This window comes from Esox lucius, chromosome 8, assembly GCF_011004845.1.
Source record: "Esox lucius isolate fEsoLuc1 chromosome 8, fEsoLuc1.pri, whole genome shotgun sequence".
NCBI lineage: Eukaryota > Metazoa > Chordata > Actinopteri > Esociformes > Esocidae > Esox > Esox lucius.
In genome coordinates, this window is record NC_047576.1 from 20471176 (window position 1) to 20483398 (window position 12223).

Below are 12223 nucleotides of genomic sequence, written 5' to 3' on the forward strand. Positions count from 1 at the left end.
ACAGACTCAGTAAACCATTCGAACCAACGCCTTCGAGACATTCAGGAGCATCGGCAGTGGATGACTGTGAGAAACGACTGAGTGTCTTTATAGACAGAAGAGAGCAGCGAGTCGGGCAACCATCTGAGAGCTTCTTTAGTGTGCGGCTTTAAATCAGGAACTGGAGAGATGAGGCGCAGTGGTGATCCGAATGGCGACTGTGGCTTCGGAGCAAAGAATAAACCACACACTTCAATTACTACAGGCTCCAGGCCAAGCCCAGAATAAGGGTTAAATTAACAACAACAAAGTGAACAACTTTAATCAACTCTCAAAGTGTTTCTGAAATACCCCAAACGTCAACAGTTAACCCAAGGCAAAATCTACTCAGCATTAACTATTAAGTAAATGGTCGTAAAGGTTAAGCAACATGCTTTTTTATGAAGTACGTTTCAACATGGAAGTGTAATGTGGAACATTCACAGTTTGAGGTGAACAGTTAGAGACGGAACATGTGAACGCCTGTGGAACATAGAACGTCTATGGGTCTGGTAATATAAACAGAACAGAGGAACATTCATAATTGCACCATCCATTGAATACAGTACATTAATCCTTTTAACATACATGATTACAAAAACAACACTGTAAACACAAAGAAACTGTCGGGTCCATTGGTATATGAAAAAGCCATATAAAACTCTGCGGATATCAAAGACATAAAACATTGTGGCTCTTAACAGTAACTTGACAACAGTAATAAGGAATTCATTGCATTTCCAGATAATAAGGAATTCATTGCATTTCCAGACAATGTGTGGGCTTGTCTGTATTTGGTAAACATCTTTGGCTTGGAAACTCTTTGGAAAGTTTTTAACTGGTCACAAGCATAGTTGTGGCAGTGGGAAACCTGAGAAGGTGGCAAAGACACTGTACGGCGAGCTTGAGGCAGGCACTAAGAAGCACGGAAGTAGGCTTGAGGCTTTTTGAGCCAGCCTGGTTGTTGTATTGTGCTGCACTGTCTGGAAACGCCACACCCAAAATATCATATTAGACGTTAACGTAATGTAAACTGTAAACAGGGACAGAGGGACATACTGGAAGCAGATCAGAACCATGTTTTATGCATTGTCCAAAAGTCCCTGTGAATGTAATATCTACATTTCATATCTTTCAAATGTACAGGATATGTTTAAACATTGAAATCAGGAGGTTTCCATATTTATATGCATGTTTGTATATTATATATATAATATTTAATAGAGAAAAATACTGCTTATTGCTACATCTGAAATTCATATCAGGCCATACTGTATGTATAACACTGTAAATAATGTCGTATATATCTTTAGTAAACGATGAGATACAGTAGATTCCCTTAGCCCTCCGTCTCCCCATGAACATTCTCCATGTGCACTTTGAGGTAGTCATTCCGGGTGAACTTCTTATGGCACAGCGAGCACTCAGCCATGGGCCGGTTGGGGTTGTGGGTCAGCTTGTGTCTGCTCAGCATCTTCTTCAGGCTGAATGACAGATCACACACCTACAGCGAACAGAGACCAGAGACGGAATAATTAACGGTCACGTTCAAAGGGCTTTTAATACAATAAAAACAGAACACAGTACAAAACACTGGAAGCTAGGTGTGGGGAGATCCAGTGGACAGAAGAACAGACAGATGTGTTTACACTCTGTTGGGGTTTACAATAATCCCAACTTAAATTCATTATTTGCTTTACAAATCAATGTCGTACTTGGATTCTGATAGACCTTACTGAATTAAAGGTGGATGCTACAGTGCACAATCTAGCTATGAGGCCAGCTTCCTAAAACACACTTAGTTTTTACTGTAAATTACATGAGAGAAGGATTTCGGGCTGAAATTATAAAGAGAAGGGGGATAAATTAAACTAAACATCCATCACAAATTACCCATTTAACAGCCTACAAACAACTCAATTTTACAGCATCAATCATATTAATTCTGCATAAGCATGAGCACAGCAGTTCGACACACATACTTACTGCTTCCAAGTGTGTCTCTTTGCACTAAAGACTCCTCTGTACAAAGTGCAAAAGTGCCTTGAGGTTCAACATAATGCTGAAAGGTCATGCTTTCTTTTGTGAACACGTCACCTACTTGGTTTAAGCAAATCCGCAATAGACGACAATGATGGCCAGAGATAGCAAAGAAAAACTGCTCAGACATTCAGACACAGATACTGAGAGAACAATGCCTTCCCATGAACTGAACTAAACCTCAGCCTTGAAATTATTACAATAATGAGATGGTTTTAGCTGATAACACAACCATCCTTCGTTCTCAAATCCCCTCATGCTAACCCAGCCACTCTGGGCTTAAAAGACCCATCATGTCCAACAGCTTTGAGGGTAAGGAAACCGCCAATTTCATTGGATTTAAAGCTCTCTTGACTTATAAAGACACAGTTGCGGTTGTTCTGTAAAACAGACTAAAAACTTGGGGAAGGAAAGATGTTTTTCATTTCCAGACATGGTAAGAGGAAAGGGAGGGAGATCCCAAGACTTGAGCATGTCTTAAATGATCCTTCCAGAGCATGAGCAGGGATCCTCGGTGGCGCATTTCTCTCTGACAATCATTATTACCGCTGCGGTATTATAAACAGACAAGTCATTTCTCCCTCTGATCCACTCAATGTGTTTAGGGGAGATCAGCAGACTAGGTATTTTGCTGAAGAGAGTGATCTTTATCTCACTCATATTGAGTTTTAGCCCGCATCTGGCCCGGGGCCAGGACCGGCTGAGCAGAGCTAGCATTTCCACAGACACACATCCACCATTAGGAGTTCTAGTTGAAGGTCCTGGCTACGGTGGGTTGAGCACTCACATCACACTGGAAGGGTTTTTCTCCGGTGTGGGTCCTCATGTGCTCATCCAGACCTCTCTTCTGACTGAACGCCTTGTTACACTCGCTGCATTTGTATGGCTTCTCCTGTGGGCACAACACGGATACACACTTTACAAACGGACAAACGCTCAACCCACAGCCCGTCAGTATATACAGACACATCAATAAACTGTACTCAAACAGAGACGGCGGTTCAAAGCATTTAGCAATTACACTCATAACATGTCACACAGACATTCACTCATATCCTTTCCCTTCACACCCAGACGCTCCCCCCAGTGAGTTCATGAAGACGTGAAATAAGAGCTAGTACAGCCCGGGCAGTAGGAAGGAAATGACCAGCATAAGGAACATATGAGTCTCTCTAAATCGTAAGGAAAACACAGGACAGAAAATCTCTTTGAACAGGCATCACTGGGCTGTAGAATATCACTCCTGTCTCCACACCTCATCAGTTTACCAAAGAACATTTCCTCTGTGGCTCATAGAGGCCTGTCTGGGTGTCACTCAGAGCAGCTATCGCTCGGTGGGTGTGTTACTCTTTCTGTGTCTCTTCATGTGAGTGTGTGGACAGCTTACTGTAGTGGCAGACTTGATGGGTGCCTGACTTAGTGTTGACACTTGAAGGTTTGGTTAAGAGAACTCAAGAAAAAACACAGAGTTTGCCAGACTCAGTTCCTTGTCGAGTCAGTCATGGGGTGGCTCTTTTTGACAAGTCTTGCTGATAGCAAAAGCCCCGTTTAAGGCTCAGTTGTCATGGGAAAGGGGTGAATGCAGGAAGTTAGGGTCCTGGGAAAAGAGCTATCATGTGGGCGGGACAAGGAGTGCCCAGTGACAGAGGAAACAAAAGGAGGTAAAGATCAGGTTCAATGCACATGTCTGCCAGTGGGTTTGTGTGCATGAGTATGTGAGTGTGTGTGAAACCGAACTAGAACATAAGTGGCGTTCTGTGTGTTGTAAAGTGACAGTGAAATCTGCTAGTTTAATGGGTATCACTCCGCTAATAAAGCATCAATTTCCCCACTTTGGGAAAACATCCTTCTGAATGGCATACAGAAAACTAAACAGGGTTAAAGTTCAGGGGTCAGAAAGCACATGGATGGGAAAAGATGATGCAGAGGTCCCAGAATGCCTCACTGCGACCCCAGTAACATCTAACATCTGTACCTGGGGACTGCCATTCTTCAGCAGCTGTTCACTCTGGTGACCTTCGACACGACCCTCTGACCAGATCACCTCTGATTCTGGCCAGTCAGCAGTCAGTCGTGTTATAAGGCGTTGTTTATTTATTGTGCGGGAGGCCGGAGGATCCCGTTTCAAATCAAACGTGTCTCTAAAGCAACATGGCCACATGGTGTGTGACCATCCCTGGCTACCCAATCCAAAATCAAACCTCAGCCGCTAATCCCTGACCCTGACCCTAGACCTGGGCTCCAATGACTCTGAACAGCCTGGAGATGAATTAACAACATGGTGAAGCAACTGCCATTATGCTAATACCCATCTAAAGTGATCCCACCTCTCCGTGCTGTGGTGCGCCCCTCAGAAAGCCGCTCCGGCGGACTAACAGGGAACTGCTGTATCTGACCAACAGAGGAGTGCTACAGTGGAACCCTTTCAAACGCTTTTCTTAAATGAAAACAGAAGAGTTTAGAAGGGTCTGGTGGTACTATCAGAACTCTGGGCCAAAGTCAAACAAACCCGAGCATGGCCCCCCCACAGAGAGAGAGTGGGAGGGAGTTAGTTAGCGTGCTTACAGCCAGATCACTCTTGTCACCATCGCAGAATAGGTTTTTCTTTTCTTTGACCAGGCAAGATGTCAGCAGAGTTGCAGAACTCACATGTGTTCTATTGTAGTTGCCGCTGGTGTAGGCTGTGGGATAAACACGCGACTATACACATCCATCCCTGAACTCTGTATTAACACTGCTGTAGCTCCTTCAGCCAAATGACATTTGTTCTGCTGACTAGCGAATGACTTCATCTTCCAGCTCTCTGCTGCTCGTCACAGCTCTACCCATATTTCTTTGCTGCCGTCACGCTGCTCTGAGCAAAGACAGAGGCGCAACAAAGCCGTCTCTCAATTCAAACATTAGCATTTCATCAAGTTTTCACTAGTGAATGGGAGGAGTGAGCCAGTCCCACCAGCTGCCCGTTTCCACTGTAACGTACCTGCAGAGCAGATTCAGAGTGAGCCGCCGTAATTATATTGGCTTGAGCAAACAGGAAACGTACCTGAAACATGTCAACAAGACCTTCCAGTCCTGCCCTTACAAATTAACCATCATGTGAAACATGATAAATACAGTACATGAAACATGCATACGGTAATCAAAACACACAGACACAGCTCATGGAAAGCTAAAAGAAGAGGGGGATAACATCAGCAGGTAGAGAAGAGGAGGGTAACATCAGCAGGTAGAGAAGAGGGGGGTAACATCAGTGGGTAGAGAAGAGGGGGGGTAACATCAGCGGGTAGAGAAGAGGGGGGGTAACATCAGCGGGTAGAGAAGAGGGGGGTAACATCAGCGGGTAGAGAAGAGGGGGGGTAACATCAGCGTGTAGAGAAGAGGGGGGTAACATCAGCGGGTAGAGAAGAGGGGGGTAACATCAGCGGGTAGAGAAGAGGGGGGTAACATCAGCGGGTAGAGAAGAGGGGGGTAACATCAGCGGGTAGAGAAGAGGGGGGTAACATCAGCAGGTAGAGAAGAGGGGGGTAACATCAGCGGGTAGAGAAGAGGGGGGTAACATCAGCGGGTAGAGAAGAGGGGGGTAACATCAGCGGGTAGAGAAGAGGGGGGTAACATCAGCGGGTAGAGAAGAGGGGGGTAACATCAGCGGGTAGAGAAATAATGCAAAGAAACAAGCAGGAAATGACCTCACGAGAGACCATCAGTTTTTCCATGCGTTTCCTAAACCAACTCTGCCAAGCTCTGAGTCTGCCTACATTTACATGCTCATCAATGCTAATTATGCATTGTTTTTTCATTATTTGAATTAATTTTACAAGTTTGCCCTGACCAAGATAGCAGTATACACAATCAACACAACAGAAAAATTACAACTTAAAACACACAAAGTACTCACAAAACCCAATAATGACAAAATGAAAACACATTAGAAATATGTGCCAATTCATTGAAGAAAAAAAAATATGTATAAGTATTAAGACCCTTTACTCAGTACTTTGTAGAAGTGCCTTTGACAGTGATCACAGCTTTGAGTCTTCTTGGGTACGCCTCCACCAGCTTGGCACATGTGAAGACTGGTCCCAAAGCCACTCCAGTGTTGCCTTGGCTTTGTGCTTTGGGTTGATAAATCCAGTCTGAGGTCATGGGCTCTTTGGGTCAAATTTTCTTCAAGGACCTCTCTGTATTTTGCTCTATCATTCCCTCAATCCTGACAATCTCCCAGTTGCCATTGCTGTGAAGTATCCCCATTGCATGATGCTCCCATCACCATGCTTTACTGTCATTTAAGCCTAATCGTTTGATTTTGGTCTCATCATCACATAGAATCTTTTCCCTCTCTATGCCCTCATAGTCCTTCAGGCAGCATGTAATATTCCTTTTACTCAGGAATTACTTTCGTCTTGTCTGTACCATAAAGACCTGAAGGACAATCAGAGCATTGATCAACAGGCACAGAATGCATCTGAGCACAATATGGAGTGTCATGTCAAAGGGTCGGAATACAAGTTATTTCAGTTCTTCATTTTCAGTAATATGGCACAAATTCAAAAAAGCATGTCTCTGTTTTTTAATTTTGGTGGATTGTGTGTGTATATCAAAAAATTGAATCAGTTAAAAATGTAATCAGTATTAAAAAAAAGTCTATAACACAACATGATCTGAAGAAAGGGATAATTTCCAAAGACATTGTACAGTATATGTGTATGTGAGTGTTTAAATGAGCTGGTTTAAAAACATTCCATTTGAGTGTAGTAATCCGTCAGTGTGTGATTTAAAATCAACTACTGGAGTAAAGTCATGATGGTTGATGGGGCAGCAAAGCTCAACACGTCACTGTCGGCCTCAAAGAATACACTGAGAAACTCTGACTGGTTTTAGATCCTACTCAGGAATGTACTCACTGTCTGCTATGAGATATATGCTATTTCATGCGAACATGTTCTTTTCAACCATCTACAGTAATATAACTCTATGAAGTAGTATCAGTATTATTATGAGTATTTTAGGCGGAGTGTCCTGGAATCAGCTCACAGTGAAAAAAATACTTTTCATGCTCATGTCTGCAGAGCAAGAGAGTGATTGGCAAGACGGCACAATACTTTCTCCTCTTCTCTCTCCTCTCGTTTTCCTCTCTCTCTCTCTTCTCTGTGCTATGTTACAGATCAACTAAAGGCGTCGGACAGGGAACGATACACATTTATGGACACTTGAGACTTTCATTCACACACACAGCCAAACACAACCCAAGGTAGCATGTGTAGATCTTCCTACATTTTTAAAAGATGTTAAACAATACCTCATGTGGCTTATTGAATACATCATAAGTCGTGTTGTGCTCTGACGTTATATCCTATGGCCAGCTGGTTTGGATGTTAACTGTCCGTCAACAAAAACAGCCATCAACGAAAACAGGCTCTCATGACAGGTTACATTCACATCTAGAAATATACCTGTGAGGGATCTCTCTCACACTCATACATACACACAGGTATGAGGAGGGAAAGGTAATACCTTCCACATGGGTAACACCAACTCCTCAAACTGTTTCTGTAATGAAGAGAAATGTTGTGGTGGGCGTGGGTGTGGGCGTGGGTGTGGCTGTGGGCGTGGGTGTGGGCGTGGGTGTGGCTGTAGGCGTGGGCGTGGGTGTGGCTGTGGGCGTGGGCGTGGGTGTGAAAAGGACACTCACCCGTGTGTGGGTGCGGATGTGCATCTTCAGTCCGTCATTCTTGCTGAATGCTTTGTCACAGTAAGGGCACTGGTATGGACGCTCTCCTGCAGAACACAAACCTGGATGGTTAGATTGCAGGGAGAATGGAAGAGACAGCACTGGCTACACAGCCAATGTAAAGATGAAGTAGTTAAGCACACACTGGTATACACACTAGGAAGTAGGAAAAACACTATGAAACAACAAAGACTACATCATTATTCATTACTAGAACGCACATATGCTCACGCCTACCCAATACTAGCATGACCATGATCAAGTTTAAACTGAGCATCTACCTAATACTAGTATGACCAGGATTTATTTTTTATACGGCATCTACCCAATACTAGCATAACCAGGAAAATGTTTAAACAGAGCTTCCACCCAATACTAGCATAACCAGGAAAATGTTTAAACAGAGCTTCCACCCAATACTAGCATAACCAGGAAAATGTTTAAACATAGCTTCCACCCAATACTAGTATGACCAGGAAAATGTTTAAATAGAGCATCTACCCAACACTAATTTGACCATGATTGTGTAAATAGGGCATCTACCCCATACTAGTATGACCATGATAATGTTTAAATAGAGCATCTACCCAGCACTTGTATGACCAGGGTAATGTTCAAACATTGTTTACCCAACACAAGTAGATGTTCCTAGATATGATCGCATTTGATATGGTATATGATCGCAGATATAATCGCATCATCCTGTTGATATATTTAAAGTTGTGTGTACATTTTCTTCTTAATTCTCACCACTTAGTTGTAGTGTGCTATGCCACAATTCATAAGCTTATTGCACTCATATGTATCTAATATTTCAATAACTCTATCAACTGCTGCTAGGTCTTACTGCCATACTTGCCATTTCTAAATGTTCAATAATACTAACCAGATTGCTGCTCTATCAAAATACTACCCAGATTGCTGCTAATTTACAGTACTCTTTTTTAAATTGCTGATAGTATAGTGTTATGTATATTGTTCCTTATTTTCTGTCTAGCAATATTTTTCCTTATATACTTAACTATGTCATAAGAATTTAATTGTACAGGATGACGCTGTGTTGTTCGGTGCATTTGACAAATAAACCATGAAACCTGAAGACCCCCACTGGCCAGTGATTAAGCATTTTAATGTTTGTTGCAGCAGGGTTATTTTTAATGTCTGTTTTAGCATGGTTATGTTTATGTGTGTTTTATTGTTTCAATGTCAGGAGTCAAAGATATACTTAATGGACAATAACATTTTTATTACTAAACACATTTCCATTACATTCAAACTAAACAGAACCCCCACAACACAAGTTTAATAAAATACTAATTTCTCTTATCTGAATCCATTAAATGTTACACACAAATCTGGCCAGAGATTAATCTGAGGAAATAATTACGTGATTATTATTACTACATGACAGACCCTGGTCCCAGAGGAAGAACCCACAAGAACCAACACTGAGCCCAGGCCCACTGCATCAAAGGCAGGCCAGCCTAACGCCCAGAGATTCTATCTGAGCACGCTCAGAGCAACGGCAAAGAGGATGTGACAGGCTGTCAGTCAAACGGCCAGCAGACACGTGGATCTGTTTACCCTTAAGCTGATCCTTAGGCCAGATAGCACCAGCAGCACTGATTACTAACCTACAGAATACGAGGGAACCTAGAATATACTAAGGAAACACTACAATACTTAGAACAGTATGTTCAGGTCCAACCATAGCTACGTTACTAGTGCAGAATATTTCTTTCACAGAAACCCAAGGTAAGTTCTGGTAACTACTCCCTAACCATCATGCCCAGTTAACACAAGGAAACACTGAGGTATGGAACTAAAGACAAATCATGTAATTGGGCTCATTTCTGGGATAATGGAATCACGGTATTTCGGACAGAAGAATTCCCCACAGAATAAGAGCTGCTCTCGCTGAAGGAAGTAGCACAGCTCCAAGGGGAAATGGCAGAAGGGTAACGTAATAAAATGTTAAGATGAGAGACGTGTGTGTTCAGGTTGTGCGTGTTCTATATGCATGCATGGAATTGGGTGTGTCATCTGTGGGCGTGTGTTTGTTGTCTGTGTGTGGTGTTTGTGTTTGTGTGTGTGTGTGTGTGCGTGCGCGTGTGTCTGTGCGTGAACCACAACCTAATTTCTAATCCACTTTGCTGTTGCGGGATCTCTTTGGTGACTTGTGACAAAAACAGTGGTTTTAATTAGAGGAGGACTTGACGATGATGTTGAGATACTGTATGCATTAAGGTTAATGAGCTGTGTCTCCCGGAAGACAGAAATGTTGACTCAGAGGAACACCAATGAGCAAGGCTCCATTAGAGAATCACTCATTTAAAAAAATTAAATAAAAAACAGACATGAATGTCTCAGCATCCGATCTGTTAATTCTGTTTTGTCTAACTCAGGGGTGTATGTGCATTTCTTCACTCCCAGTACAGCCGAATTAAAGCCACACTAGCCATCACTTTGCTATCCTGACCTGCTGAAGTTGAATGCCCAGGGAGGGACAGAGCAATACAGTCCTACCTCATCCTAACCACTGTTGTAAAGGGTTAACAACACTTCTCTTGTACCAGTATATACAGAATCACATATTCACAAACAATTCACCCTTCTGATCAGTTTCAGCCTCTAGGAGGCCTTTGTTGACAAACAGGAAAATCTGAATCCCAGATGTTGTGAAAAGACTGAAAATGAAGTCTGTTTTGTAGCATTGTGGAGTATCGGGTTAAGGAAGAGCCTTGGGGATCCCTGCGGAAGGCCTTGGTGGGTTCCAATATGGCCGGTACGTTGTGCTAGCGGGCTGTGACCATGTCTGCTCTGTTGCTTCAAGCGCATCCCTCAGAGCAGGCTGTCAGAGCAGGCTGAAATATACTTTATTTCACCATATGTGTTGGAAACGTGTCTTCTGCATTAACCCAAACCCTTTGAAATACACAAAAACACACATTCGGTTGGAGAGGCTGCAAGTTGATATTCAGTACGGACACCATCACGCTGCAGAGTTGGGCTCCACGCCATCGTAACAGGAGGGTACAATACTGTCTCCATGATCGGACATGCATTAAAGTCAGGTAACATTCTGCCCTTCTAACACTTGACTGACACACAACCCCAGCTGTTTGAGCTCCGTGCCCCCTGAAACCGAACCACCTCTCTATATTACAACCGCCCGAAACCCAGAATCCTTAGAATGGATCAGCTCCGACATTTACGAGGCCTGCTTGCATCAGAGGAGCAGCGGTGCTGCAGAACCAGCGGAGATCCTTTCAGGAGTAATTTCCTTGATCCGGTGAGGTATCATACGCGAGGCACTAGGTCCTGTCGGTAATTGGAAATCATCCACTTATTATCTAGATGGAGTGAGATTGTTTGGGGATTATGTGGGGACAGGGGTGGGGGGCCTGGGCTTTGTGTGGAGATGCTAACTGATTTAGCATGTGCTGAAATGGGACACTGTCTGCCTGTGACCCTGCCGCCCCCATGGGCCTCTCACACCCCTTGTCTGCTAATCGATCCGTTTGGCACCCCTGCCAATGTGTGCTTGTGGTAGCGTGTGTGTGTGTGAGTGTGGTTGTCTCTGTGTATGATAGTGTGTGTGCCTGGTAAGCAGATGGTCTTGCTCGTCGCATGCCTGCCGCGCAATGTTCGTGTTACAGAGACGTTTTGTAGCTTCAGGCTCTGGTCTGAAAGACATTAGCTCTGTCCATCAGAAATGAATTCCTGGTTTCCTCCAGTCCAGCCAGACACTAGCTGTCTCGGCCCCCTCTCCTTCCCTGTCCCTCTGCATGCCGACAGGGGCCACTGAGGTAATGTGATATCGATCTGTTTTAGCCAATAAGCGATTTGCCTTTGATCAGCCCAAGAAACGCCCAACAACTTTACACTTGACCTTTTCCATTATGGACAGGGCCTCAAGAGATATTCACTTCCTGAATCGTTTCTCTTAAAGCGGCCCATGTGAGGGAACCTGTATCAGAGAACATTCACCCCAAACACACACACACACTCCACAATTTGAAACAAACTTTAGCAAACAACATTTTGGAGCAAACTGCTGTTAGCGTGAGAAAGGACGAGACCGATGAGGAAGATGAGGAGCAAATGAGAGCCACCTGCCACTAGAGGAGACTGTCCTTTTCAGACTTCCTGTACCCAAGACATGTAAATGACATCATGTCACCGCTGGCTGACCGAAACACTGAGACAGACAGCCCCAAGTCAGAGGTCCTTCAGTGGTCCCAGAGGACTGCCAGATGTACATTAGAAACGCATCTGAATCATGTTGTGCCGAGACAGACTACTGCATACTTAACAGCTGTGAAGACACTGGTCTCCAACAGGGTACCTGTCCCTTATAATCATCTACTGTCTTCAGTCTAATAGACAACACTACTCCTCAATCTGTTCCGACCGCACAGAGGAAACTAAAGACAT

At 43.7% G+C, this 12223-nt stretch overlaps 1 protein-coding gene across 4 annotated transcripts in view; it reads right to left on the reverse strand.

Moving 5' to 3' along the window:
- Positions 1–394: 394 nt before the first annotated feature.
- Positions 395–12223, reverse strand: part of prdm5 (PR domain containing 5) — a 30504-nt gene continuing 18675 nt past the window's right edge. For 3 of the 4 annotated variants that reach the window (XM_010872131.4, XM_010872130.4, XM_010872132.4), the window contains 3 exons: positions 7748–7833; positions 2846–2950; positions 395–1522 (listed from right to left, as the gene is read on the reverse strand). In XM_010872131.4, the coding sequence (XP_010870433.2) occupies positions 1358–1522; positions 2846–2950; positions 7748–7833 (356 nt within the window). In that variant the 3' untranslated portion in view covers positions 395–1357. Of the gene's footprint in view, positions 1523–2845; positions 2951–7746; positions 7834–12223 lie in introns of those variants that run through there. The other variant, XM_010872133.3, reaches the window with a different exon arrangement.